Genomic DNA, 26799 nt, shown 5'->3' on the forward strand with positions numbered 1-26799 from the left:
GTAAAATTTAGAAAGAAAGAATTTCAATGGACGAACGGCATGGCGACGATAAATTTTAGATAAGATTGTGTTTTACCAAAGGCAAATTCGAATACGTAGGAAGACGGAACGCGCAAGTAAAATTCTATTCACCGTGGCATTGGGGTCAGGCTGGGAGGACGTTGGACCACGAAAAACAAAAGACTTACGGCATCTGCCACGAGGTGTACGGGCGGGAGGGCTGCCTGCAAGTGTCCACTCTTCAGCAGGGGGTCGGCGAGGCCTGCCACGCTGGCGTGAAGGGGGCTTGGATGAAGTGGATGATGGGCGGTGAGATGGGGGGGCAGGAGTGGGTGGGCATGTGAAGCGTAGTGTGAGGGGTGGTGGGCTGCGAAGTGGGAGCTGGTCAACGTGGTGGTATTCAGCGAGGGTGGGTTCGGCCCGGTATGGGGGGCGGGCAATGGCAATACTGTACTTACGTCCGAGTGGGCGGGCACCGCGTAATTACCCTGGATGGTGTAGGCTTGCCCACCAGCCAGGATCACTGGCCCACCAACTTGGGGTTTAGGGCGATAAGGGATCGTGGCACCTTTGGGAGGGGACTGAAAAATATCAAAAAATAACGAGAAAAACATTAACCGTTACATTTATACAAGCACATTATAGTATTTTATTAATTTTTCTTTTATAAAGATTTGAGGGTGCTTCGGACCTCCGTCAAATACGGCAAATTGTATTCGACGATTCTTCATTTTCCTAATTGTAAGTCAAATTTTGGGACATTATAGGGTTTGTAATCGTGTTTGTAGGTTGACCAAGGAAAGTTTACAAAATTGACGGAAACGCTAAGATATTTGCAGCTGGTTTTTATTTGATTTGAAGTTATGGTATGCTAATGGAATTGAATCAGATATTTTATATATTCTATCACCAATTTTCCAAATCTTTGTTTGTCAGCTCACAAGCAAAAGCGTTTTACAAAGTTTTAAAAGATTTCACTGCTCAGGAAGAGTAAAAATCGTAATACAATTTGCCTTACTTGGCAAAATTCAAAATGCCCCCAAGAGGGTGCTCTGGTAGATTTTGACATTGACGTATATATCTCGATATGTAGTATTCCACGTATCTCATATGTGAAAACGGACTCAATAGCCCCCATTCTATACGTAATTCTCAGCAAAACCACAACACATTTTTATTTAACTGAGAAATGAAAGAGTCGCACAGATTCTAAGAAATCGCAATAGTAAATTCGTAGAATTCATGCCATTTCTTTGATTCTGCGTCAAATGAAAATGTATTGGAGTGTTTTTGTTCAAAATTGTGCCAATATTTTATACAACTCATCTTTACCAATATTACAGAATGTTTGGTCATGTCTCACCAAAATTTTCGACTGCAAAACTAAATTTATTTCTTATCATACTATCTGTTTCGTAAGTCGAATTCACCTATGAAGTTTAATAAATGAAAAAGCAAATGTAATCAAATTTGCATCAAACTTTGACATTGCAATTCACAATACAAAATGTTATAAGTTCGGGTTCAAATTCCAAGTAAATTCTCATTCAATGTGAAAATCTGTGATGTTTCTAACTGCAATCATTCATATTCTATATTGTTTCCACTATGACCAGACACTGTGTGCAATTTTATGACGCTTAGAAAGTTCGTTTGCAATCAAGTAAGGTCAATTAATGTTATTCACTTTTCTGATAATATTACAATTTACTTAAGGTACTTTCATTTTCTTTTCTATATATCAGTTGTTATCGCTTAACAAATTAAGTGTGTCGTATGATTGAATAAGATATGTTCATCTTTTTGTAAATGAGACATATTTTAATACGTGACTGGATTACACGATTCTATTACATGAGTGCAAACGCCATTCTAAAGAGGTAAATCTGAATATCCATTCCTTGGATTTTATAAATATAATCGCCCAAACCTTTGCGACGTACCCAAGAATATTACAACACGCTGTGTTGCTGTATTTACACATTTTCAACTTACGCATAGTGCATAGTCTTCTTTGTTTGAAATACTCGGATGCAAACAAAGAATTGATAAATTTTCATCTACTTATATTCCCAGTAGTTGACTATTGTATCCAAGATAAACCCATTGAATCGGAATTCTATTTATGAATTGGCACTCTTTTCAGTGCAACACAGCGCATCTGTATAACTTATGTATTCTGAGTATAATATTAAAGGTTTCAAGAATGAATAGTTTCTATTATACAAGGTGATTTAGATGTGACGAAAAATTCAAGGTAGTTAAATTGAAAATTTGTTGTAATCATCGTGAATTGTAAATTATCTGAACCGGGAGATGAAGAAAAAAGAAGTTTGTTCGTCTAGAAAACGACAGTGATAGCATCAACACTGTGAAAATTTTTATCATATCTGAGTCACCGCGTTCAGGGAAAAGCAAAATTTCGATAAGAAGTATAAATGGCATACCTCTAGCATGACACAGCAGATATGATAGATGCACTGCGTGACAGCCTCGCTGGTGCCCGAGATAGTCACTGTACGTTCCGTTGAGTTTGGTAGCATTTCGGATGCGACTTGAATAGAGGCGCCGGTAACTTCGCGAATTTCCTTTATCTTTGATCCTCCCTTTCCAATGAGAGATCCGCATTGCGAGGCAGGAACTATCAGCCGAAGAGTGATCGGCGGCCTTGGAACGCCGCCGCCACCACCTGCGCCGCTTCCTTGAATATCGTGGAACTGGGAACACCATTCTTCAAACTTCTTGCAAATCAATGTAAACGCTTTGAATATCGAGTTTGTAGGACCGGTTACAGTGACTATACGTTCTGGGCAGGAGCCATCTGAGATATTTATCTTGGCACCGGACTGTTTGCAAAAATAAAATGACTCATTAGACACAGACACACGCATAAACATCAAACGCATTAGTACAAATGAACTATATATAAATAATAATTTATTGGTGAATCAACGAGATACAGACATACCTCTTCACGGAACCTATTTACAATTTCTCCTTTCTTTCCAATTATGCTGCCAACTTCCTACAACAATAGAAAAGACATGGTCAATTTTAAAATAAAATCTTTATTCAAAATATATCAACATTCAATTGGTTTGAGAAATCTGCTCATTACGCTTTTTTTAAATTAATCGAGTTCCGGTCATCCGATCATTTGGACGATATGACTCTTATGTGACAATGGTGATATCTTTCTATGTCGATTTCTAAGAACTGTGCTAAAAGACAAATCAAATTCTTGACACAACATAATGTGGGTTGATAGTTTCTACGTCTCTAACTAGTCTAACTATAAATAGGTCTCTCCAACATTTCTCTCTGCTGTCCAGCTAGATCTCAGACTTTGGTCTGACCTCCGATAATGTCAGCTAGCTACACTTAGACTACGAGGTACATGCGTGGCGTTTCTTCCCTCTAAACTTAGAAGATTGGTGGTCCAATCGAGCAGGCTAATTAAATACCAGCCTGTTAGGAGCAGCTCTCCATCAGATTTACCAAAATTCACAGGCGAGACAAGGTCGTTATTTATCTCCTGATCACGCAAACTATTTGCAGAATCGTCATTTTTTTTCTTTCGAATTGTACGTCAACGAATTTTTCAACGAACCGTTGTACGCATAACGAAAAAATGAACAAATAGAACGTCTGTCTGTCTGTGGAATTGAAATAATCGAAGCCATGTATCGGCTGAATGTGAAAACCAGGCCTTAATAAGATTTATTCGACACGGAAGCACCTCAGTCAATGTAGAACAAAGGGACAGGTGAGAGGCCCTTGGAAACCTTCCAACGCTGGGAGGATAGATCGTGTACCGTGCAGTAGTTGTGGAATGAAGCAAAAAGCGAACACGGAACGGTGTGCAAAAATTCAAGGAATGAAAATAAGGTTGAGGATACTTCGGGAAGTAGCGTTCCTCATTTGCTTTAAGCTTCCTACTCAGATTCGGTTAAATATAGAGAGATCACGTGACCTAATCACATACTAAAAAGCCTTACTATGGTAGTTAACGGATAATCAGTACATCCACTACAATTACACCTACTTATATTCAATTAATTTTCTTTGATGTGTGAAAGTGCAAATACATTTTTTTTCCATTTCAATATAAATTGATAAGCAAATTAACATACTTTATTTTTAATTGACCAAGTTTCACCAAAGTTTAGACTTGTTTATAACCGAAGAACTGTTTACAGGTTGCTTCAGAATCGTTCGTACTTTGTTATAAAGAAACGCAGGTTCAAAACCACGCGGATCAATTTCGATTGGAGCCAATTTCACAAATAAAATCAAATGCGTCTTAATGCGTTGAAGGATTAGTTTTGCAAGTAAAAAAATTCATGACACATATCGCTGAGCAAAATTAGTAAATATTAGACAACTTTCAGAGATTTCAGGATAATCAAAAACTCTGAAGAGTTTTGGTGGTTTCCAATCGATATGAGTCTTACCTTTCCCTGCATAATGAGACGAATAGTTAACGTGACCGACGGATCGTCGTTGAGCATTGGTTTGGGGTCCATATTGTCCATGGTTGCTGCGTTGACAAGATTCCGAATGTTATTAAGGGATGTTTTGACGATCGGGAAGGAGGTGGAAGAGGACAAGGAGCGGGGAGAGGTGAGGCGAGTTATTTTCGCCGGGGAGGATTCGGGGGAGGTGCTTCTTAAGCGGTCCCACGTATGCTCAGACTTCACACTGGAATCAAAGAAAACAGGTGTGAACGGTGATCATCGACACTTTCAAATCGATTTGTCGAATCAGACGGAAAGATGATCACATCTTTTTGTGCTCAAACTACAATAATAATTTGTCATTATCAAGAATTAGATCATCTCGAGCGAACTTTGCTGATCGATGATGCAGCTGATTTGTTTTCATTGTTGTAAGTTCTAGACTGTCTCGTTCCGCATCGAACGTGTTCAAATGTTTCTCAAGTAATAATGTAAGAATGCCTCTTTTGGGTATATTTGATTTATTCACTAACTCCGTATCAGGTGTACTTTCCTATTCGTCTAATCATACGAAAACAATTGTTATATTTGATCAAATATCTCGCATATCACAGCGACGCAATGCGGCTCGAACGCTGATCAATTGAAATAATGATAAATCTCATTTTGGTGTACTGTAGTATATTTTTGAGATGCTATTTGAATTATCCTTCTTCAGTATGCTGAAGCGTTTGTGAAAATTGTGGTTGTGGCAAGTTTAAACACAAAATAAAATGTAGGAAAAAATTATATCTTAGGAAACAGTGCACTTGTCTTATTTATGAGCTATATTTCTACTATTATTGAAGTTGACATGAATTGACCATTATTTATTGCAGAAATCCAAACGTTTTGTAATTTTGCTTACAAGGCAAATTACAATAGAATTAATTTTACTGTAATTCAGGGGAGAAATTAACAATCTATTCAAAGACTATACGATATAACATTCCTCAACGAGCATAAAGCATCGCCTCGAAAGCTAGTGGCGAAAAATTTCTCATCGTTTCGATGTTATGCCACGAGGTTGAAGTTGGTAAAGTGGAAGCAATAAACATTAAGCAGAAGAAACACTCAATTTTAGAATAAATTCAAGAGTGTTGAATTCTAATATACATGTTTTGCATTATTACAGTTCACCGAATATCAGAGAACTTTAAAGTTGTAAAACGAAGATATTTCCTCAACATGCATCGTCAAAGTAACATTATTAACTTCAATTTTGCTCATCTTTGCCCAACCTCTGAAGAAAACAAAGTAAGCTGTTCGCCAACACCAGTTGAATCGACTGATGGAGTAATTATACAGTAGAGCAGCTTGGATGCAAAAATACAAGTACAACAAATGATATGCACAATATAGTGAAGTATGAAAAAGTGAACAATTAATTATTAATGCTACCTGGGTCTGATACATTGCAATAATAAGATAACGCTATTGGTAATTAAACCAGTTTTTCTCGGTCATACCTAATCAATGGCCGAAGAGAGAAATTTATGTGTGTATGTAATGTCTGAACAGGAATTGCTAGCAGTACCCCCCCCCCCCCCCCCCCCCTACGCAGTAAGCTGGATTCTTGGTGCTTGTACCCTTTGTGAGGACCCCCCGAAGGCTGCCGTGCCCAGCAGAGTCTCGTTTGGCTGTGAATTCAGCAACGGTAAATGGCGAGAATTTCAAATGGGATAGAAGTAGTATGTATTAATACGTTCGCCATTGGCGAATTTCGCGAAGTTGGCTGGCGGCTGGGCGGCGCAAAAATATCCAACAGCAATCTCGGAGAACCGAGCGACGCCGCCAGGTGGGTTTTGTTAATTATTGTTGAGTTTTAGCCGGCGTAGTAGGCATTCATTTCTCTTCTTTTCTTTCTCTCTCTCTCTCTCTCTTTCTCTATCTCCTCTCTTTCTCTGTCGCAAATGGGAGAAAATCGACTCGCGCTCCTGCCCGGAAGCGTAGTTTGAGCACGCATCCCGTGTGATTGTGAATCGTGAATGCAGGGACCGAATCGCGACTATCTTCTCGCTCCTCCCGCCCGACGCGACGCGAGACGAAGGCAAGGCATCGTCGCGTCGCCGGTCGGCGTGCTCCACGAATTCATCCACATAAACGTAATTCCGACCAGACTTGACCCACATCGTTATTACGGCGGGGAGTCTCGGTGCGGATAATATATATTGCTGAAAGTGAATTACCGATATATCACCTGCTCTCACAAGTCGCCCCTGGTCACGGCGGTCGGGGCTCGATTGTTCATTGGCACTGCACGGCGGCTACGACGCACGACGATCACTGCTACTCGACGATGTATTAAACGCGACCCACGACGACCGGCGGACGAGCACAGAAACGCACTTACAAGCTTTACAACTTCGGTTCTTCCTTCGCTCACGGCGGCGGTACCTCGATGGAACGCAAATCAGTCTCTCGTTTCTTCTCTCCCCTCTTCACTTCTTCTCTCGCCTAGACTCGAGTCAGTCTCTCGATAACTCCAACTCGCCGGCCAGCCGCTACGATCCGCCTCGTTTCGTACGCTACCGCAGGCGGCGCCACCGGTCGACGCCCCGCTTTCCCCCCTTGGCACGACTAGCGCTTCGACCGCGCTCACTGCTCGAGTCAAAAACTACCGCAGCGCCTCTCGCGCACGAGGTTTTCAACATTGTTGCGCTTCCGGCCCGCCAATTGTCGGCGGTATTGAACGATGATAGCAATGAAGTTGTCCGCAGGAAAATTAAATTTTCACTCTATCGTCGATGTTGATGGATAATATGCAACTTTCATTGTGAATTTTTTATTTTTTTAGGAAACACTCAAAAATACAAACAAAGGTTACAGACTTTCAAGTTTCGTTTTGACTTCATTATTAGGTTGTTTAAAACTGGGAATAATTCTCCGAGTTTGAGAAATTTTCGATATCTAAAAGCAGTTTGCTATTAAATTGGGATCCTTCATTTCGAAATAAACAATAAAAAGAGTGGAAAACAAGCCCGTGGGGTTGTTTATACCAATGAATATTAGGGTTTCAATAAGAAAAGTTGTCTATTCGGTTTAGTCGCGCCCTTCGCAGGGATTCTTGGGTAATTTGGAAGTCGTGCAATATCATACTTAAAATATTAGATTCGATTTTTGGTACACTACAATGATTAGTAGCAAATGATATATTTTTATAGAGACATTCATTTGCGATATGATGTCATATTTTATGACGTAGGGTTTGACTAAATCAAACAGACAGACTGTACGTGGAAGAACGTTTGTATCGTTGCGCTTCATTCCAACAGTTTGGGGTGAATTAACGTTCAAGAGCTTATTACGAAGCCTGTCGGAATTTACCTCTCCGAAATTTCATATCCTGTAATAGTTCTACACTAGAGCCACTTATCCAGCCGTATAAAATTTAGAGCAAATAAAAAAAATTGGTTTTAAAGTAGGCTGTTGATCATTCCAAACTTTCAGCATCGGCCGAAAGAATACGACCGTTCTGCTGAGTATTCTTACATTCTTCAAACAATCAAACAATATCGATAGCTGGTATCTAGAAGAACGTTACCATTCTTGCAGCGGATCCCTCGAGGTCAAACCCACATTTAAGAATATTACAAAGCCTATCTATTAAAGTTTATTCGTCATGATTTTGAACGTAGTAATACTCGTGTAATACAGCTATAATTAAGGTATACAAAATGATGAACAATTAAATTTCGAAAGGATTGTGTAATATGCTTAAATGTGGATTACCTCAGGAAGAATTTGGCTTTACTACCAACGATGGTAATGTTCTTCTAGGTTCCTTCATATTTTTTGATTACACTTTGTTAGTGGAATAGTTTGTGCTTTGTGTTTGTATTGAACATTCTCGTCGTGACTTGGATGATTTTTGTCTATTTTAATCTATCGGCTTTGGAATTAGTTCGACTAATTCAAGTCAATGGCAGTTCTGATATTCTCCTACTTAATCTGTACAGAAAAATCACGCAATGATATACGGAGAGCTCCAGTTTTATAATTTTTGTGCTATACAGATTCTGGATCATTGAGATGAATTTTTTTTTTTTTTATGCCCTTGCACTAAGTATTTCAGCGTATTGCAATGAATCTCTAAACAGTGATCAAACAATTGATCTGAGTGAATAGAATTTTGTAAGGTATACGAAAAAGTTCCCTATAAATCGATAATCATTTTAGGGAAAGTAATGCAAGAACAGAAAGAAAGTAGAAAAAATAAAGATTCGGAGAAAAAAGGAATTCACTCATAAAATTTGTACGAATGACCGTGCAGAATAATTATATTGCATACAATAATAATAATTCTTATTGTTATAACATATTCTACACGATTGAGTATCACCGGAACACGTTTCGCATGCTTGTTTGTGAATAAATGTACCGAGATCACCGTACACAATACGAAAAAAAAACAAACATGTAGATGGAAAAAAAAAAAAACATCTCACCACAGGGAAAGTCGCAAGGAATTTCAAATCTCACTTTTTATGGTCACCTCGACAAACGTGCGAGTTATAATCGTCGCCCGCGGTGGAAACGAGAATTAATGAGGTGCGAATCACAGGCAACTGCCGATACACAAACACGATTCTTGTGAATGTGTTGATACACACGCGCGTCTACCGCTCGGCCCCTGTAAAGTAGTGAAGAATTACGACAGAGGGAAGAGAGAGAAGGAGAGAGAAAGAGAGAGAGAGAGAGAGAGAAAGAAGCCGGCTGGGTAGTCGCCGTGGTGTCGAAAAACCTGACGCACCTGTCGTGCTACGGTTCTTGGAAAATCCCATGTACATATATGACATAATCCATACGCGGTATCGTATGAGACGTAGAAGCGAAACTTCAATATTTTCACACGCTGATACTCGATCGATTAGAAATAATCATTAATTCAAAGGCGTGCAACTGGAAAATGCCGCCTAAGGATATGAAATCCAACTTTCCTACGTAGACGGTAGCATCTAACGTATGGATGAAAGTTGGGTTGCCCGTCCGTAGGCGGCATTTTCCCTCGACGATAATCTTCCCAGGTAGTAAATCACAAAACCTTTCGTAGAACCTTAAGCTATTTGGGTTGGAGAGGGGCCTTGGAAAAGGGTTGTCCCAAAGGAAAACACACTGCCGGATAAAACCATAGACTTATCGTTAGACACGGATGTCGAACCGTATGGTCGAAGCCTAATACGCGAATTAATATTTCCAGAAGAGAATTTGTTGCATAAATAAATATTCGACAGGCGAATTTTATCGCTGTCAGCGTAAATGCACTCCGAAATCTGTGTGTAGATGTCGGTTTATAGCTCGAGTGAAACCGTAATTCAAACGGCTTGTTTATTGAAAGGGGACGAACGGTAATGGTATACTTTCGAAATGAGGAAACTCGATGAAGAAACTGGAAACGGATTGCGGAACGTATAATATACCTGCAATGTACATACATAGGTATACATTTACATGACACATAAGCAGACGGAAGCGGACGTGGGTATTGGTTATCCCCAATCCGCTTATTGATTCATCGTCGAAGTGTCTATAGTACATAGTACATAGGAACATACAGTGACCTGGAAAAGTTCTTGGAGGGTCTGATTTGGGGTTTAAGGCTTTCTGCCTTCACGCCTGCGTCACGTGCTTTATTTCTCGCTCGGCTTCGTCGTCTAACTTATTCTCTACTCTACCATGATGCCAAAGCCTCGTCAGATAAATCTTCGCTGTCAATCCGTTTAGTATTTACAGCGCATTTTTGGTCTCATTTCGAAACGGGCCACGGTAGAGAAAGAGAAGCGATAACGTTTCATGTTCTGGGACACTTTCTTGTACGGGAAAATTGATCACATATTCACGTCCAAAGTCACAGCGATGGTCGTGCTTGATAATCGATTATGCCTACAGAATTACAAACACTGCTGACACAAAATTTAATCACCTTTATCGGCCGAGCATCCGAACTTAAATCTTCGCCTATTAATAGGCAACTTATCTTTCACGGTTTACCTCTCGCAGCCTGAAAAAGATGTTGCTTACAGACAGGCGATGGTCAGATTTCCAATTGATTTCTAGAAATTCGGAGCCCTTTTTGAAAGGCACACAATTATGTAAATACTTCAGACTAAGCGGGCAACACGCATCTGCTAAAAAGTGAATAACCTAATTCAGCAAGGAAAACTTCTAGCAAAAATAAAGAAATAAATAAAAACAAGAGTACCACGATTCGTTTTCAATTGATCCTGCAAATCGGATCAAGTTTATTTATGCGTAGTTACGTAGAAAGGTTAAAAACAAAATTAAATATCACGTCTTCTGCAATAATGTAACGCATCAAAGGAAGAAAACACGCAATATTTTTTTATTACACAACACTATTTCACATGGTCAAAGTTTGGGTAAAATGATTTGGAATTTAATTTTTACTTGTGCTCTGAGTTCTTCCCTTTAATTTCTGGTTTATTTCAGATCTTCTGCATTTTTGAATTCCTGCCATTGCGTGTTCTGCAAAACCTCATGGCGAAGGCATTACTTCTTCCGATATTCTATACGCATGTCGACGAACCCTTTTGAAAATACAAATAAATTATACGCCTTACATATAACTTGAAACACTATTGTTAAAATAAATATTTTGCAACCAATCGCATAATAGTACAACACGTAGAACAAAAGATAGACTGCAGATCGTGAAAAAGCATAAAGACTCTAATTTCCAATAACATTGAATTTTGCAGCAACTTCTAGTTTCTATTATTTAACTGTGAAATCTATAAATTCTGAAGTAGTGCCACGAATGTCACGATCACACATGACCTGAATCTATTCTATTTCAATGGTAATGTGTGCAGTAGAAAACAAATATTTCACATCCCGACTCATTATAAAACCGTAAAACGGTAAAACTGAAAATGGGAAATTGATTTTTTGGCAAAAACATGGTTATATGTAATAAATAATTATGAGAAAAAGCAATTCGCAGCTACTGGAAAAATTTTGCTCGAGAATCTAAAAAACAGACTAAAATTAAAACTGATTAAATTACGTATAAATGTATGAAGATTAGCAGCTTTTGTTTAATCGTACAATTATGCGATAAATTTGTTTTAAAAACTGATAAAATGTAATATAAACTTGTAAATGACTAAATTTACTATTGAACTAAACATGTGACGTAGCTCTGTAATAATTAGTTCGGGTAATAGTTACCAGAATTTTGTTATTCTTGCAGATACAATACGTTGACTGAAAAACACTCGCACTCGACGGAAATCCGCCTACCTTCGGCACAGGTAATACAATATACTATTTCCTATGGTAAAGAAAAAAGGTATCACTTATCAGAATTTATGAACGAAACGACGTTTTCATTTCACTTATTAGTTTGAGATAAATTTTGGGTTTTCATGTATCTAATGGATACTCCTCTCTTCGATGCAAAACAAGCATAATTGTTCACAATTTTGGAATAAAAATATCCATTTTAGATTACTCGCAAAATGAAAAAAAAAAAAAGAATATCCAGTGTCGCCCCATTTTGCCTCGTGAAGAACAAATCTTTTGCTCGTAGTTTAGAAAGTGGAATAATTTAGTTAACTATGATCAAACTGCAGGAATAAAAGAATGTCAGTCAAATTTTCATAATAAACTGTATGTTTTTTTCCTCAAACAGCCGACCTTGCTCCGATTTCCTCCATCGAGCCCAGAAGCAGGTCATCGGTTTACCTCAAAGTACGGAAAGTTGGAGTAGCGTGATTCCTAAATTCAGCCTGTCACAGAATTTATATAATATAATCAGGCGCTAAGGAATATTGGCAGCTGGCGATTGACGCAACAACGCATTGACGCACTGAATTTCCGATAATTGCTTCCCGTTCCACCTAAAATGATAATTGAATCTGATGCTCCGGAGCGACCAGGCACAGCCCACTATCAACCGAGTTGAGAGTATCAATTTGTTTATGGAGAAGCCGCGAGTGCAGTGTAGGAGGAGGAAGTTAAGGACGAACAGAAGGAGGTCTCGGATTCTGCGAAAATAGATTACATTTCACAAATAGTTCAAAGGTCGATCCGATCTTCCAGCGGTTTGTCAGATTCCGCGTCGAATCTATAAAATATATATTGTTAGAATTTTCCAACGACTTCAATTCGATCATGTGGATTTTTTGTTCGTTTCTTAACGGATTTTTGTTTCACGTGAGAAATTTCTTTTTGATTCTGAGTAGCAAGGGGCATTATCTGATAAAAATTCGTTATTAATCGCGTCTTGATTTCAAGGTAAGAAAAAACCGTAAAATTACGTGTATATTTTATGAATAAAAAGAAATTAAATGTACACAAATTATATTTGTTTTTGGTAATTGACTTTCGTTTATTTCCAAATTTTTTCAACCAATATAGGTATCTTTTTTCATCTTAATTGCAAAACATAAATGTAATTTGTATTTCACGTACACTTCAACATGCAAATTATATTAAATTACAAGACTTGCAAAGTGTATCCGACTGATTATCATTTTTCGCCCGTCACTAATTCGGAGTCCTGGTTTCTTAGCTATTTTTTTTTCCTCAATATACGACATGAAAAGTCAGTTCTAAAATGACAAGCAAAAATCCAAAAAGAAGGAAAGACAAGGCAGCGGAAATAACGTTGCCGTTTCGACACCTTGCGGCTCGAGGTGATTGAAGACACGAGATTGAAGATAAACAGCGACGAACTTCACCTACATCTCTTCTAACGGGTTATTCCCGTGATTTACGACTTCCAAGAGTCAATTCCTTAAGTCTAGTTTCACGGTGAGAATTTTGAACAGTGAGGCACTTAAGGATGTGTCAAACGTATAATACGGTCCAATCACAAAGTGATATAAAATAAAAAAATATGTCATCACAAAGCTTTCAATAAAAAAAAAAAAAACAAAAAAGAACCGACAACCAATAGTTCCACATGTATAACAAAGTTCGATTATTCGTAACTTTATAAATATTTCATCAAATTGAATCCAGCAGCAACAAGCCGATTAAATATAATAAAACATTTGTACCAAAATGCCTTGTCGCTATAATAATTTTAATAATTCATTCGCCAAAGGTGGTAGAAATGCATGATAAACTAGACGACTGACAAGGTCTGCATCGAGTCGTGTTATAACTAGTAAATAACCGTACATACCTGTACGCAAACTTTACTCACCGAACACGATTATGTATCCCCTGAGATAATTGCCCCGAGTGCAGAAACTCGACGTTCCCGGTAACAACATCAACTTCTCATAAGCTAAAGCGTATATTACCGTAACTGCAACCGCATCCTAATTTATACGGCTTATTCCTCGTCCTGTCCGTGTTACTTACAATTAGCCTATCAATATTGCCCGCTAAATTATGATTCCGGAGACTTTTTGTCTCTATCTCATTTTCGGAATGATCCTAGAATACAATTATTTGAAAGCAATATTATCTTGTTTTTTTTTTTTTTTGTTTTAATCTGAAAAAAATTGTCGCAAAAATAGCAGCGAAAGATTCCTCGTGGAAAAGCATCTCTTAAATCCAAGTTCAGAAGGTTTGGGTCAGATTTGGTAGAATTTCTCTACTTCATGGATACGGAAAGATACATTTTTTTTTTTTTTTTTACTTGTTACTTTTCCTGTCATTTTTATCGTCATTTGAACATCATATTGGAAACGTTTTACTGTTTCGTAACGAATAAAATTCTCTCCAAGAGCATGATTTGAATTTATTTTTAAGGTCAACGGTTTTCTAACCGAGGTAATTGAATTCTAACTTCAGGGCGGTTTACATGTGAGATGAGATGTATGATTGAAAAAAGGCAGAATGGTATGATACCTTGAAATTTGTTTTCTTTTCTTGCAGATCCGTTTTTTTCTTTTTCTTTTTTAAGCCTCTTAGAATTGACGGGTGACAATTGTTGAACGTCATCAAACTTGATCAACCTCAGTTCCGCTTGTTCAATCTTTATTCCGCAATACTTTCGTACTGAAAGAATTTAGAGCAGATTCTAGTAACGAATCTTACGTAATAAAATCTCTGGCGTGAATTTTCAAACAATGTTGTACCGAGCTTTCTTATCGTGACCGAAATTGGCACAGAGTGTTTTCTACGCGGAGCCAAGAACGAAATGACGATAAGAAATATTCGAATCTGGCGTAATTCGAGCCACCCGCCCTCTTTGACGTCCTCGTAATGAAGAACGGACAATGGCAATTTATATACGTATATATTTGAGAAGATGCGAGGCTTTGCGAATGGTTAAGGGAGTCGGCTGGGACGCAATCAAACCCTTCCCCACAAACCGAGATTCATCTTCTTTTCATCTTCTCGTCTTGTCAGTTCCAGCTTGACGCGTCGCCGGTCGAGTTCGTCTTGGATGGACGTGGAGGATGGTATAAGTGGAGGCTCGAGGGTTGAGAAATTGCTCGGTGAGACAGATGGGGCTAACTGTAATGGAGCAGGAATTACATGATTTATGACTAGGACTGCTGCTCGGCACCGAGGAAGAACGGAACGGGCAGAGTTGTCAGAGTTGCAGGATCAGGTACCGAGTTAACTTGAGAAACGAACCTCCTCGCACCTCGTCAAAAAAGGTTTGACAAACCTCGCGCGCGGCTACACTGAGAGAAATTTTTAGCTTCGGTTACCGCTCGGTCCTTAACTATTTTCATTTGTGACCAAAATAGAAAAATATAGTTCTAGGTAGAAAATGAAAATTAGTTTTCCAGCTGTTACCGGAAAGTCTAGTATCCGTTGCTATTCTTTCTCATTGCGATCACTGTTACTATATTTTCTTGCAACTGTCGCGAAAATTTAATGCTTGTGCAACGATAAATTGACGTTGAAGCCTTGTTTAACTAAAAAAGTAGAGTAAACCGAACAAACTTATTTTGCATTGCAATTACCAAAAAAGGATCGACGATAGCGCAAAATGGTTACGCGTACCTCGTTTATTGTAATTCCAACAATATTGAAACAGTTTTTTTTTTAACGATACCTGTTTTACTCAATTTTTCTAGTTTCTGTAACAAATGAAATTTTTCTCAGTTCACTTAACAGCTATCTTAAATAGAGTTCTGAATGGAGTGCAACCCAAGTTCTGAATTGGTGCGAATCGCGTCACCGATTTCTTTGGAATTTCAAATAAATTTTTCAATACCGGCTTTTTAGGGTAAAAATTTCGATTTAGATGTAATTCGGAAAATTCATAGTCTAAACTAAGAGGTATGATTATCTTTCAACTTCTGTGCCTTTGAGCCTTATCGGGTACCAGAAATACGTTGATTAACTTCATCACGATTTAGGCATATTTTTTTTTTTTTTGTCTCTAATTTTCAGTACTTCCTGTTTTACAAAAAAATATGACAACTGCACTTTTTGTGGACAAGGATTCCGATATTTTTGAATATGAAATTCATCATCTGGTATATTCTGAGGAACTGATATTTTGAATTCTGTAGATGAGAAGGGAACGGAAATAAATTGTTTTTATTTACGTATGTGAAAAAGTAAACATTTTGGAGTGTATCCTGAGATTTTAAGAGTGGGATGAAAATAAGATCACTGCAATTGAATCGGTATAAATTTTGAATATTGGGTATTATAAGAATTCATTTCTAAGCGAAACGGATTTTTGTTTCAAATATTGTTTTTGGAGAAGATGAATTTATACGCTTTTCTGTATTTGCTCTACTTCTGTTACAATCTGCGATTTTATTTTTAGATTAGTCGTTTGCGATGTAAATTTTTGAGAAGAGAACCCGACACAAATTCGAATGAAATGTGGAGGATAAATCAATGACTCGATGGAGATATGTCACATTTTTGCAAAGTACTATACGAGCGCCGTTTACAAAATATCAGCAACTTCAATTTTGAAACAGTGACAATAATCCGAACGCTGCAGGATGAAAATTCGAACAAATTGTAAATAAATATCATAAAACTATAAATTGTTCAATATATGACAAATTCTGTGTAAAAAAATTATAAGAAAATCGAATACTGAACCTGCCTATGTTTCAAAGATTTAGACGATAAAATTTCAAATTTGAATCACGTATCGTGTAATATCCATGATCTGCCTGCCTTGACCGCATCCCGAAATTAATTTTGACCTCTCCGCCTGTCTCCGGCTCACGTAAAAGCGAAAACGTGATCGTGTCTACAAATCTAACTACACATGAGAAAAATCTGTTAAGGATTTTGGTGGAATATAATAATTTGATGCCCATCTGATACTATATTAGATGTTCAATTTCCGAATTGACTATAAAAATAAATTGTTCTCTAATAGTTAATTAATACGGATGGAAAAAGAATTACTTTTTCACTGTTTTCACGATTCCTTTTCACTTGGTCAATAATTTGTTTGGTGCGTATATCAAAAATTTTTTCAATCTAGCAGCAAGTAAATATTGGATAAGGACTATTTAACAATCGACACATTTTGAACACCCAAAATATTGACTTGATACAATTTCCATTTGGGTAAATTTTTGAAAATCGAGTGTTTATTTCGGATATTTGGAACGTTTCCAATTACTCGAACAGTCGTTATTTAATATCCACTTGTTCTTGAGATATAAAAATGTATCCAACACCCATCGCATTGATTGTGGTAAATTTATTGGGTTATCTAGTACCGCCTAGCTATTATTTGAATCAAACAAATCAGTGTTGGAGTAAAAACAAGTCAGCGAGAACGAGTAAAAACACTAACTGGTATAAAATCTATTATTTTGTTCAGTGAACCAGCCAATTTCTTCAATGTCTCCAATCTCGAAACGACCTTTTTTTTTTTTTTTTATTCCACAGTGTTGAAAAGAGCGATGTTTTCCCGTCCATTTTGCTGGGTCATACCGATGTATATTATACATCATCGTCGCGATCTCTGTCATTTTTTTGGGTACGTGTGTTGCAGAGCGCAACGTGTCGCCTACAATTAACAAGGCCTGATTAAGCAAACAGCAGCAGCCCGGCTCGTTTCGTCTCTCGGTGTCCGGGGAGGAGGGATCGCGGGGATTAGATGGGGTAAAAATAAAAGGAGAGAATAAAGAAGAAAGGAGCGGAGAGGAGAGGAGAGAAGAGGAGATAGGAGAACAATGCCTACGGATCATGAAAGAGGGTCTCCACCCTCCGGGTACTCGGCTTGTCCGGCTTGGGTTCGAGGCACGAAAGCTCGGCACGAAAGCTCGGCACAAGGTGTGTATGCACAATTAGTAGCCTTGGATCCGGAACACCGGGCTGCACCCTGCAAACCCAGCCTTTGAGAACCGAGGGTGCTGAGATCGAGAGTTTTGAGGATCGCTTTATGACTCCCAAAAAAGCCCCCCCCCCCCCCCCCCCGGAACCCCGTACGCGTAGGAAGTTACGGAGAGTCCACTTTATATGGCTTTTAGACGCGAACGTGTTGCAATTTTAAATAAAATAAAAAAAAAAATCTAAAATTTACAGCGGTTCGCGTTTACAAATGATACGTGGAGAGAGAAATTTTTTAGTTCCGGTTAACGCTCAGTCCTCAACTATTTTCACTTTTTACCACAATCGAAAAATATATTTCTAGTTTTGTAGCCGTTACCTAGAGTCTAGTATCTCTTACTATTCTTTCTCGTTACTGTTGCTATATTTTCTTGCAACTGTTGCGAAAATTTAATGCTTGTGGAACAATAAATTGACGTTAAAGCCTTGTTTGACTAAAAAAGTATAGTAAACCGAAGAAACTGATTTTGCGTTGCGATTGACAAAAAAGGATCGACGATAGCGCAAAATGGTTAGGCGTACCTCGTTTTTCGTAATTCCGACAATATTCAAACAGTTTTTTTTAACGATGCCTGTTTTACTGAGTTATTCTAGTTACCGTAACGAATGAAATTTTTCTCAGTGTACATGTAATGCGTAATTAATTACCCTGTGACCCATTTTCCAGTCGTGACGTCAGCACCTTACGACAAATATAGCCAATCGTTAGCGCGTGATCGGTTAGCCGCTGAATGAGTCTTTCAAAATTCAATAACTCACGTTCAATTGAAAGAAAGAAGAAACAAACAAAAAAAAGTATATCGGTAGATTCAACGTTGGAATAATTGAAATATGCAGTATCAACAACGTTAATTTACTGAACAGTTACTCGTAGCTGTTCAATTTCTTGTGATTTCAGCGATATTCAAATCGCTCTGGTAACGATACTCATTTTGTTGAATTTTTTCAGCGAATATATTATTATGAAATTTTCCCTACGCTGTGTGCATTGATCAGAATTTCTTATTTCCATCATGCAACGGATGATAAAGCTGCTGTAACTTGAGCTTAATATCTGCTCATTATAAATCGCGATCGATAGCGTAACATATTTACAGCGTGTATTTTCTTCTGTTTCTTCAAGTTGAAAGTCACATAATTATGTTACGTAGTGTTTGCATAATGAATTCAAAATGAATAAATCACAAATTATTTAATATTCAGGAAGCAAATTCGTTTGCAGGTAAATTGATACAGGTACAGATGCGATGTACCTTTAAATTTGAATTCCCGATTTCAATCGGTCGAAAGTGTAGATATTGGATTTGAAAAAAATTATCCGATGTATTTTTTGGTTTGAAACTTTCATCGTTCGAATTACTTGTTAATCATATTTTTAGCGTCTGTGAAAAAACATGACACAACATAAATACTGTTTACCTACGCATAGTGAAATGTAAATTATAAATTGTTTTGCTCGGAATAAATTTAAATTAAGAACATTTGGATAACAATTTGAGGTGTATAACTGGTGCGTATATAATTGCTATTCGCCGTTCGTTTCGCTCGTCGTCGTCGGGTTAACAAGTGCTTGAGGAAAACGAACCACGCGGTCCTTTGCAGAGTTGGCAATTTGCGTGATTTGTGGTTAATTCCATCGTGTAGTCGCCGGGTTCCCGACCTGCGGTGAATAAGTCGCGCTAAATATTCGACTGGAAAATCTGCAGCCTGTTATATTGAGCTGGTGCTGTTGCTCTTGCTGCTACTCTTGCAAGGCGTTTAAAATCTCAATTTCGCGCCCCGTCTGTTCGCTGATACCTTATTAAGCCCTCGAGAATGTTGAGGGTTCGATAAAAATGAAAACAAACAACGAATAAACAAGCGAAATTGGTAACAGGGTGCTTCCAAGACTCATCAAGCAGCGCTGAAAAGTTTGAGTGCGTAAACATGCTCAAACTTGAAAAAAAATGTCATGTGTTTTGGATAATTGATAGAAAATAACGTGCATAACACCTACTTTCAAATACTTATACACATTTTCCAGTTATCGCGACATTCAATCTGTTTGTTTAATTTACTACTTTATTTCAGTTAAGTAAAGCCTTGACGTCAATTTATTGTTGCACCAATATCAAACTATCTTAATAATTTAAAGAATATAAAGTACGAATAAGGATAGTCAAAAAGAATAATAACACGTACTAGATTTTTTATTTACTCAGAAAGTGGAGTTTTCCCGACAATCTTCCATTTTTTCTTACCCTTCCCCCTCGTTGCAACGCCTTATACTTCTTCGGCCCTTTACATTTTCTCCCTTTATCCCTTTATAAAGTTTCACTACAGGAAGTAATTACCCTCGAGAGAGTTTACTTCCATAAATGCATATTAGATGTATTTCTATGTGTACACATTGTATACATTAATGTACGTGTACTGCACGTAATAATATATTTTCAGACGGTGTAATCTGCTCCAGCTGAAATGCAGAGAGAAAAATTTCACGTCTCTGAGAATTACTATTTTAATCAGTTTCACAGATGTAGCAAAAATTCGTCAGAGTTAATCAGCTTACATACACTTTCTACAGTTTCATGATTTTACAATCTGAACAAGCAGTGGCCAAGTTAATCATTTCAGGTACTTTTACGTTACGTCAATGCCGATGACTTGAGATACTTGAGATATTTGAAGAGAGTAGAAGAGAAAATTTCCACAACTATAAATCGACGAGATTCCTGAGATAATTATTCTATCAAATAATATCAGTACCCCGAATAGCAAAATTCCTGTAAGAATGATTATACAGAAAAAATTATAATATAATAAAAAAAATTTATAATACGTAGTATATAAGAATTCAGGATAGAAATTTATACGCCAAAGAATAATTGATTTATTTCGTATAACTTGCATGGTTGCATGTGTGTGTGTGTGTATTTTTTTAATCAATCTTTCCATTCCTCCAGTCAAAAAGCACAGCAATTCTAATCATGATAACAGATTTTTTCTTCGTCGTAGTCGATGAATCTTCATCTACGAATTTTGAGGCCTGTATCTGACCCTGATCCGGGGTGAAAAAAACTTAAAAAAAAAAAAACAAACAACGATGACCAAAAAAAAAGAAAAAATCCTTGCGAATTTTATTCGATATCCTTTGATCAGAGTTGAAAAGAAAAAAAAAAACTCATACTTCGTCGTCGTGAAGACAGACTTTGAGATGACGTAAATGATGCCTCTACTTCAGTCGCAAGCTCGTTGTGCAATGAATACGTTTCAGAATTGCAAGATTTTCAACTCTACGCGACGGCGTCGACGGTAAGTTGATGAACGCGGTTGAGAACTGCAGCGAAATGGGAATTCCGTTTTAAAAATCTATGCACAATGTGTGCATGCGAATACTCAGCTAAAGTCAAAGTAACTTTGCGAAATGAGAATTGAAGAGAGGAAACTGAGATGCAGAATTGGTGGCTCGAGATGAATCGTTTTTGCTGAGAGTATAACGTCTTATGAAACTACCTATGACCGCTCTTAAATATATCTTGTAGGAGGAGAGAAAATTATTTTGAATAAAAAAGGCATTTTTCTTTTTTTTTTGAAATTGCGTAAAATATGCAACGTTTCTTTTCCGTTGTTACACGCGGAAAAATTTTCACCAGTTTTCGAATTTTTTGAGCTACGCTGTTATAGAGCGAAAGAAATATCTAGTTTTGATTATCATACATAGTCCTTGGCTATTTTGTTTTTTTAAAATTCTAGTTTTAAACTGAAGATCAGTTTTTAACCCTTTTTTCATATTTCTAATATATATATTTGCACTTTTTATATGCACATAAATACTTTGTGGTCTGTTGGGTGACTGAGTCATTGAAATTTCATGCAAAATTGCAATAATTTATTCACTCATATATTTGTTATAAGCTTTTGAAGTGAAAAAACTCGTTTTTTTAACACAAAAATAATCTTATCATTTTCGTCACGTAGACAGTTGGGGCTCTGAAATTTTTTTTACGCATTCCTCATACACAATTTTACAATATGTGTTTGTTTCACAATTTTCGGTGCGCTAGTTTTTTCAAAAAAAAAAATTGTTAGTTTCGGAGTGTGAATTTTTTTACGCCATTTTCAATTTCGTAATTCTTACTTTAGAATCGTAATCTGTAATCGTGAAAACCCATAGATCACCTATGATTTTCTAAATTTGTTCAGCAGAAAAACGTTCCCCTCAAGGGTTCAACTGTTCTTTTTACCATCATCATTCGTAGTATATTTTGTCGTAAGTGAAGTCATAATTTTACGTTGGTGCAGCAGTGAATTGATGGCAAGTCATTTTTTGGCTGGAAAAATACAGCTATAAAGTAACAAACAGATTTAATTTTGTAATAACTGAAAAATGTGATATCGACAATTATAATCACACTGAATAGTTACTTGTAAAAAATTTTCTTGTAATTTCGACAATACCGAACACATTACGGTAGCTGTATCAATTTCTCTAGAATTTTTTGTCAACTCAAACTCGACGAAGTAGACGCATTTGAAACTTTTTACACGAATATCAGCGTAAATCGTGATCCCGCAATCTTTTGATCCTCCCAGTCTCATTGCTCCGAGGATCTTGTCGCAAAATCCGCCTTCTTTCTCCTTCTCCGGGGATAATAAAAGTTGAATTATTAAATTCCAAGTGGATACAGTTTGAAGATACATGCCTACCTCGGAAAATCACTTCTTACAACCTCGACAACTTCGGCTTGTTTAACGAAGTCATTTTCATTCCTCGATGATATAATATTTTATACGCGGTTACTGATTGTCACGACATTGTTGAAATTTGGCGTCTCTCTAAATAAGAAAATTTTCAATTTTGTAGTTTGCAATTTTTTAATGTGACATCATATACCGAAGAAGAAACGATAAACGGAATATATAATCATATATATTCAAATCAATGTCATATTTTTCCAACTATCGCGACACTTTCTTCGACTCCACACACTGTAGTATTTCAAAGCATAATATTTGCTTCGAAAATACTTAAAACAAAAATGACTGTCCAACTATAATTACAGAATGTCGGTATATTACAATGCCCCGTATATTATAAGAAATATATTTCTTAAGCCGTCATTCTTTGATGAAAAAAAAAAGAATAATTCGGTTTTATCACACTCAAAGAAATCGCTCGTTAATACTTCTACGAAGTACGAAGCAGCATCGTGAAATTGAAGAAGGTTTTGGTTTGAGAAAAGAAAAAAAAGAAGGAAAAAAATAAATAAATAAAAGCGATATAACTTTACTTCAATTCAAGTAAAACAGAATTAATTCGTAGAATCAAAGAACCTCGATCAACGTTTTCTATTCCTACGATTAGATTGAACCGCGATAATATAAATCCGCAAGCTCGAAGCAACGGTAATAATTGATTCAGCCGACAAAAAAAAAAAAACGGATCCCATAGAACGCCGAATCTTTGACCGAAAGCAGAGAAGATCCGGGTAAGAAATTCCTTCCAAAGACATTCATCACTCGGCAATAGATTATATCGACAATGAGTGGAATACGAGCGGAATGAATGACCGCTTTGGGAAATGAAATGGTCCAGAATTCGAGAGTAATAAGCGAGAAAGAGGACATTGGATTGAAATGGTCCCGATTGTAGTTTCGAGGTAAGAAAGAGACGAGGCGAAATCGAAGGAGCGGCAAGATAGCGGCGAAGAAAGAGAGAGAGAGGAGGAGGAGCAAGGATAATAAGAAAAAGTAAAAGCCGGAACGAAGTTCGTATTGATTTGCGGGTTGAATTTCAACCGATTACTTTTCAACTCTGTGCACTAGACTGCCATGAAAAATTCACGGCGCAGGAGCTCCTCTTTCCACGCGCGATGTCGAATGGCTCGATATCAAAACGACAGCTCGGATTCGCGTAAGGTTCGCAATTATCGCAAGCCTTCTTCCCAACTTCTAGTCGAATTAAATCTCGTTACCATGACGCTTATTGTACAATTATATAATATTATACGTACAGACGGGGTTCTACATTGATAATAAACTTTCAATTACTAAAGATTTTAATATCCCGGCTGGCGGGAATCTTCCCTGAATAAGTTCAACGAGCCAGGTGGACGACCTCAGCTTTCTTCCTTCGGGACTCGCCTCCTTAATCAGGGATAACGACGTCCCGAGTTTAAATCACGCGATGTATTTTCGGGGTACAGCTAATGTACTCTTATTACTGAACCAAGCCTGCAGCTTGCGTTAAGTGGGTCAGAAAGGTTATTAGTTCATGGTAATTGAGACTGACTCTTATGGTGAGAATTTTCCTCAGGTTTAATTAAACGGCGAGATGGAGCATTGAAAATGTTCAAAGTTCCATACTTTTGGTTAGTCGAATAACGAACCAAGGTTCAAGACTTTTACAACCGTATGAATAAACGTGTTTTTCTTTTGCTGCAAGCCTGTATCCAAAATCCTTGAGAATACCCCTCATTGGCTTACGTGAAATAAATTCCGATGATTCGATATAGCGACTTATCCGCTCCGTTGCAGTTCTGTACGAATAATGTTAACAAGTGTTAAATTCTGACGACGTTCGATTCGTGTGGAATGACGTGAAGTTACGCGAAACTGCTAGTCGACAGTCACGTCGAGTCGCTGAAAGTTGTTTGGAGACACTTGAAATGTGAATTCTTTTTTGCAATCATGGAGTCGCTAAAACTCGACATTATATCACGTGATGTGAGATGATTCGAATTCACTTCGAGTCACGAGAAGCTATCAATATTCGCTTCAAATAAAATAAGATAGAGTCCAGCAATAAATAAACGCTTCGTTCTGATTCTTTTGGAAAGTTGCGTTGACTGACTGTTAAGTGTTCACGTATTGACGTATTAAATCTACTCACTCGAGCGTAGGAGTTGGAAACATTTGTACTCATTCATTGGGTATAAAGTAGAGCTTGAAAAGGTGGAAGGTAAGCAATGGATCGAAGATGTGATGGAAGTAGGTACGTATGAGGGTGAAGCTGGAAGCGAAAGGTCGGAAAAGGATAATTAACATGCGAGTGGCAAGTTCCGAAGTGAATATTAAAGTCTTTGAAGACGCTGTGAGGATTACTATCCAAGAACGTTTCAAATCGGTCTAAATTCCGTTGGCAAAGCGAAGGGCATCCAGAAGCTTGAGTAAAGCCTACTTTACACGCAGTTTATTGGCTGCTAGAACACCGCAAGAAGATTCCTTGCCGCTGCAGGTATTCGACTATTCGGTTTGAAATTCCTGCCTCACCCTCTCGGATCTGTTGTACTACTGCAAGGAATTTCAAGTTGGAATACAACTTGGATTAGCGCCGCTGAAATTTTGTTCCTAATTTATGCATGGAAACGGAAGTTAAACGGGGATTTCCAAATTTGAAAGACTCAATTTGAGGACGGATTCACCGGATTGCCCGAAATAAAAGTTACGGGAAGAGAAAAGAAAACGTTTGGAAAATCTCCAGCAGTCCTATTTGTGCCAATGACAGTGCACTGAGAGAAATTTTTACTTCCGGTTACCGCTCGATCCTTAACTATTTTCATTTTTTACCACGATCGAAAAATACAGTTCTAGGTAGAAAATGAAAATTAGTTTTCTAGCTGTTACCACAAAGTCTAGTATCCGTTGCTATTATTTCTCATTGTGAACACTGTTACTATATTTTCTTGCAACTGTTGCGAAAATTTAATACTTGTGCAACAATAAACTGATGTTAAAGCCTTATTTAACTAAAAAAGTAGAGTAAACCTTAGAAACTGATTTTGCGTTGCAATCACCAAAAAAGGATCGACGATAGCGCAAAATGGTTAAGTGTACCTCATTTTTCGTAATTTCAAGAATTTTCACAGTTTTTTTACGCGATATCTGTTTTACTGAATTTTTCCAGTTACTATAATAAATGAAATTTTTCTCAGTGTGAGCACGTTTGAAATAACGTATCTACTATTCGATAGAAATGAATCTTGACAATAATTTCAAAGTGACTATCAACTTTGGTGTTTTAGATCCGATTTTGATGACGTTGAGCTCGTTTTGATCACCACATTAACAATCTTCAGAGATCATATGAGAAAAATTTTACAAATCATGATACGCAGAGAGAATAAAAAATAGATTAGTGTAGTCTTATAATTCAACTTTACTGTCTTGTAAGATTTCTTCACTTTCATTTCGTCAATTTGTATGGATCTGGTGTGTGAGTAAAATAAGCCCAAAAATATCAGAGTTTAATATTTCCGAACGTTCTGATTACAACAAAAATTTTCTCAAATTATTGATACCTTGGCTTGTGTCACTTCAACTTGTTCAAATTAATTTTTATCACACCACACAGATGGTGTTTCATTCGTGCTTACTAACCTTTGGCGCAAATACCATTGCTGGAAATTATTGCCGATAATTCTTAAACCTCAAGGGCAAATCGCACAGCTCAAAACGATCCTTGCCGTATTTCCAACGATCAATATCAACTGTATGGAATCAATCCTATCCAACGAGCAATCAATCACGTTGCTGCATGTACGAATTATAGTTTAACCAAGTTCCTCAAATTGGCACTCCGACGGTTGGTGAAGGAAGTGTGAAAAATACCCATGAGACGAAAGACACTCGTCAGGATAAAAGCAAGACGGTCAGTTTGTGCAGTGAACCCGTAAAGCTCCACGTCTGATCCGTTATTTCTCCGGTTCCAGGCTTACGACTCGGACCTTCGAAACGAGGGTGTTGTGCAGGCCTCTCGCAATGGCATGGATTCGCACAAGGTTCGAGATGAGTTATAACGGTTCAACTTTCTGACGGTATATAATAGCGTTTTAGCGGTCAGATAGACGGACGTTATACAGCTGACGTTGGGCGCATTAGTCACTGTCCGAAAGGTAGGAGGAATTATCCGTTTTGGCAACAAACTTCCCCTTTGTGAACGACTCTCTAGTCGAAATCAAGAAATGGCTAGCCTCCCGATACCCCGAAAACTCATTGGTTCCATTAATCTCTCTTTCGGTTTCGAAACAGTTTTTCACCTACTCAAGGTGTGGAAATGCAGCGGCGC

General features: G+C 37.6%; 1 protein-coding gene and 1 long non-coding RNA gene across 15 annotated transcripts in view; one reads left to right on the top strand and one right to left on the bottom strand.

The window, feature by feature from the left end:
- The window catches only part of mub (poly(rC)-binding protein mub), a 128257-nt gene that overhangs the window by 24484 nt on the left and 76974 nt on the right, over positions 1 to 26799 (bottom strand). For 4 of the 13 annotated variants that reach the window (XR_006883005.2, XM_046624809.2, XM_046624806.2 and 1 more), the window contains exons 3-6: positions 4455 to 4701; positions 2969 to 3025; positions 2448 to 2846; positions 459 to 581 (exon numbers count right to left, since the gene is read on the bottom strand). Coding sequence is in view for 12 of the 13 variants with exons in the window: in XM_046624809.2 (XP_046480765.1) it covers positions 459 to 581; positions 2448 to 2846; positions 2969 to 3025; positions 4455 to 4701 (826 nt within the window). In the remaining variant the exon portion in view is untranslated. Of the gene's footprint in view, positions 1 to 188; positions 582 to 2447; positions 2847 to 2968; positions 3026 to 4454; positions 4702 to 5897; positions 5918 to 5965; positions 5996 to 6685; positions 7005 to 26799 lie in introns of those variants that run through there. The other 9 variants (XM_046624800.2, XM_046624808.2, XM_046624797.2 and 6 more) reach the window with 6 other exon arrangements.
- LOC124218261 (uncharacterized) lies at positions 6071 to 12722 on the top strand. Of its 2 annotated transcripts, none has more exons than XR_011177066.1 (3): positions 6071 to 6294; positions 11710 to 11795; positions 12151 to 12722. It is a non-coding gene; the product is annotated as an uncharacterized lncRNA (long non-coding RNA). The 2 variants fall into 2 exon arrangements; XR_011177065.1 differs by having other exon boundaries at positions 11710 to 11770.

Source organism: Neodiprion pinetum, chromosome 4 (assembly GCF_021155775.2).
Source record: "Neodiprion pinetum isolate iyNeoPine1 chromosome 4, iyNeoPine1.2, whole genome shotgun sequence".
Taxonomy (NCBI): Eukaryota; Metazoa; Arthropoda; class Insecta; order Hymenoptera; family Diprionidae; genus Neodiprion; species Neodiprion pinetum.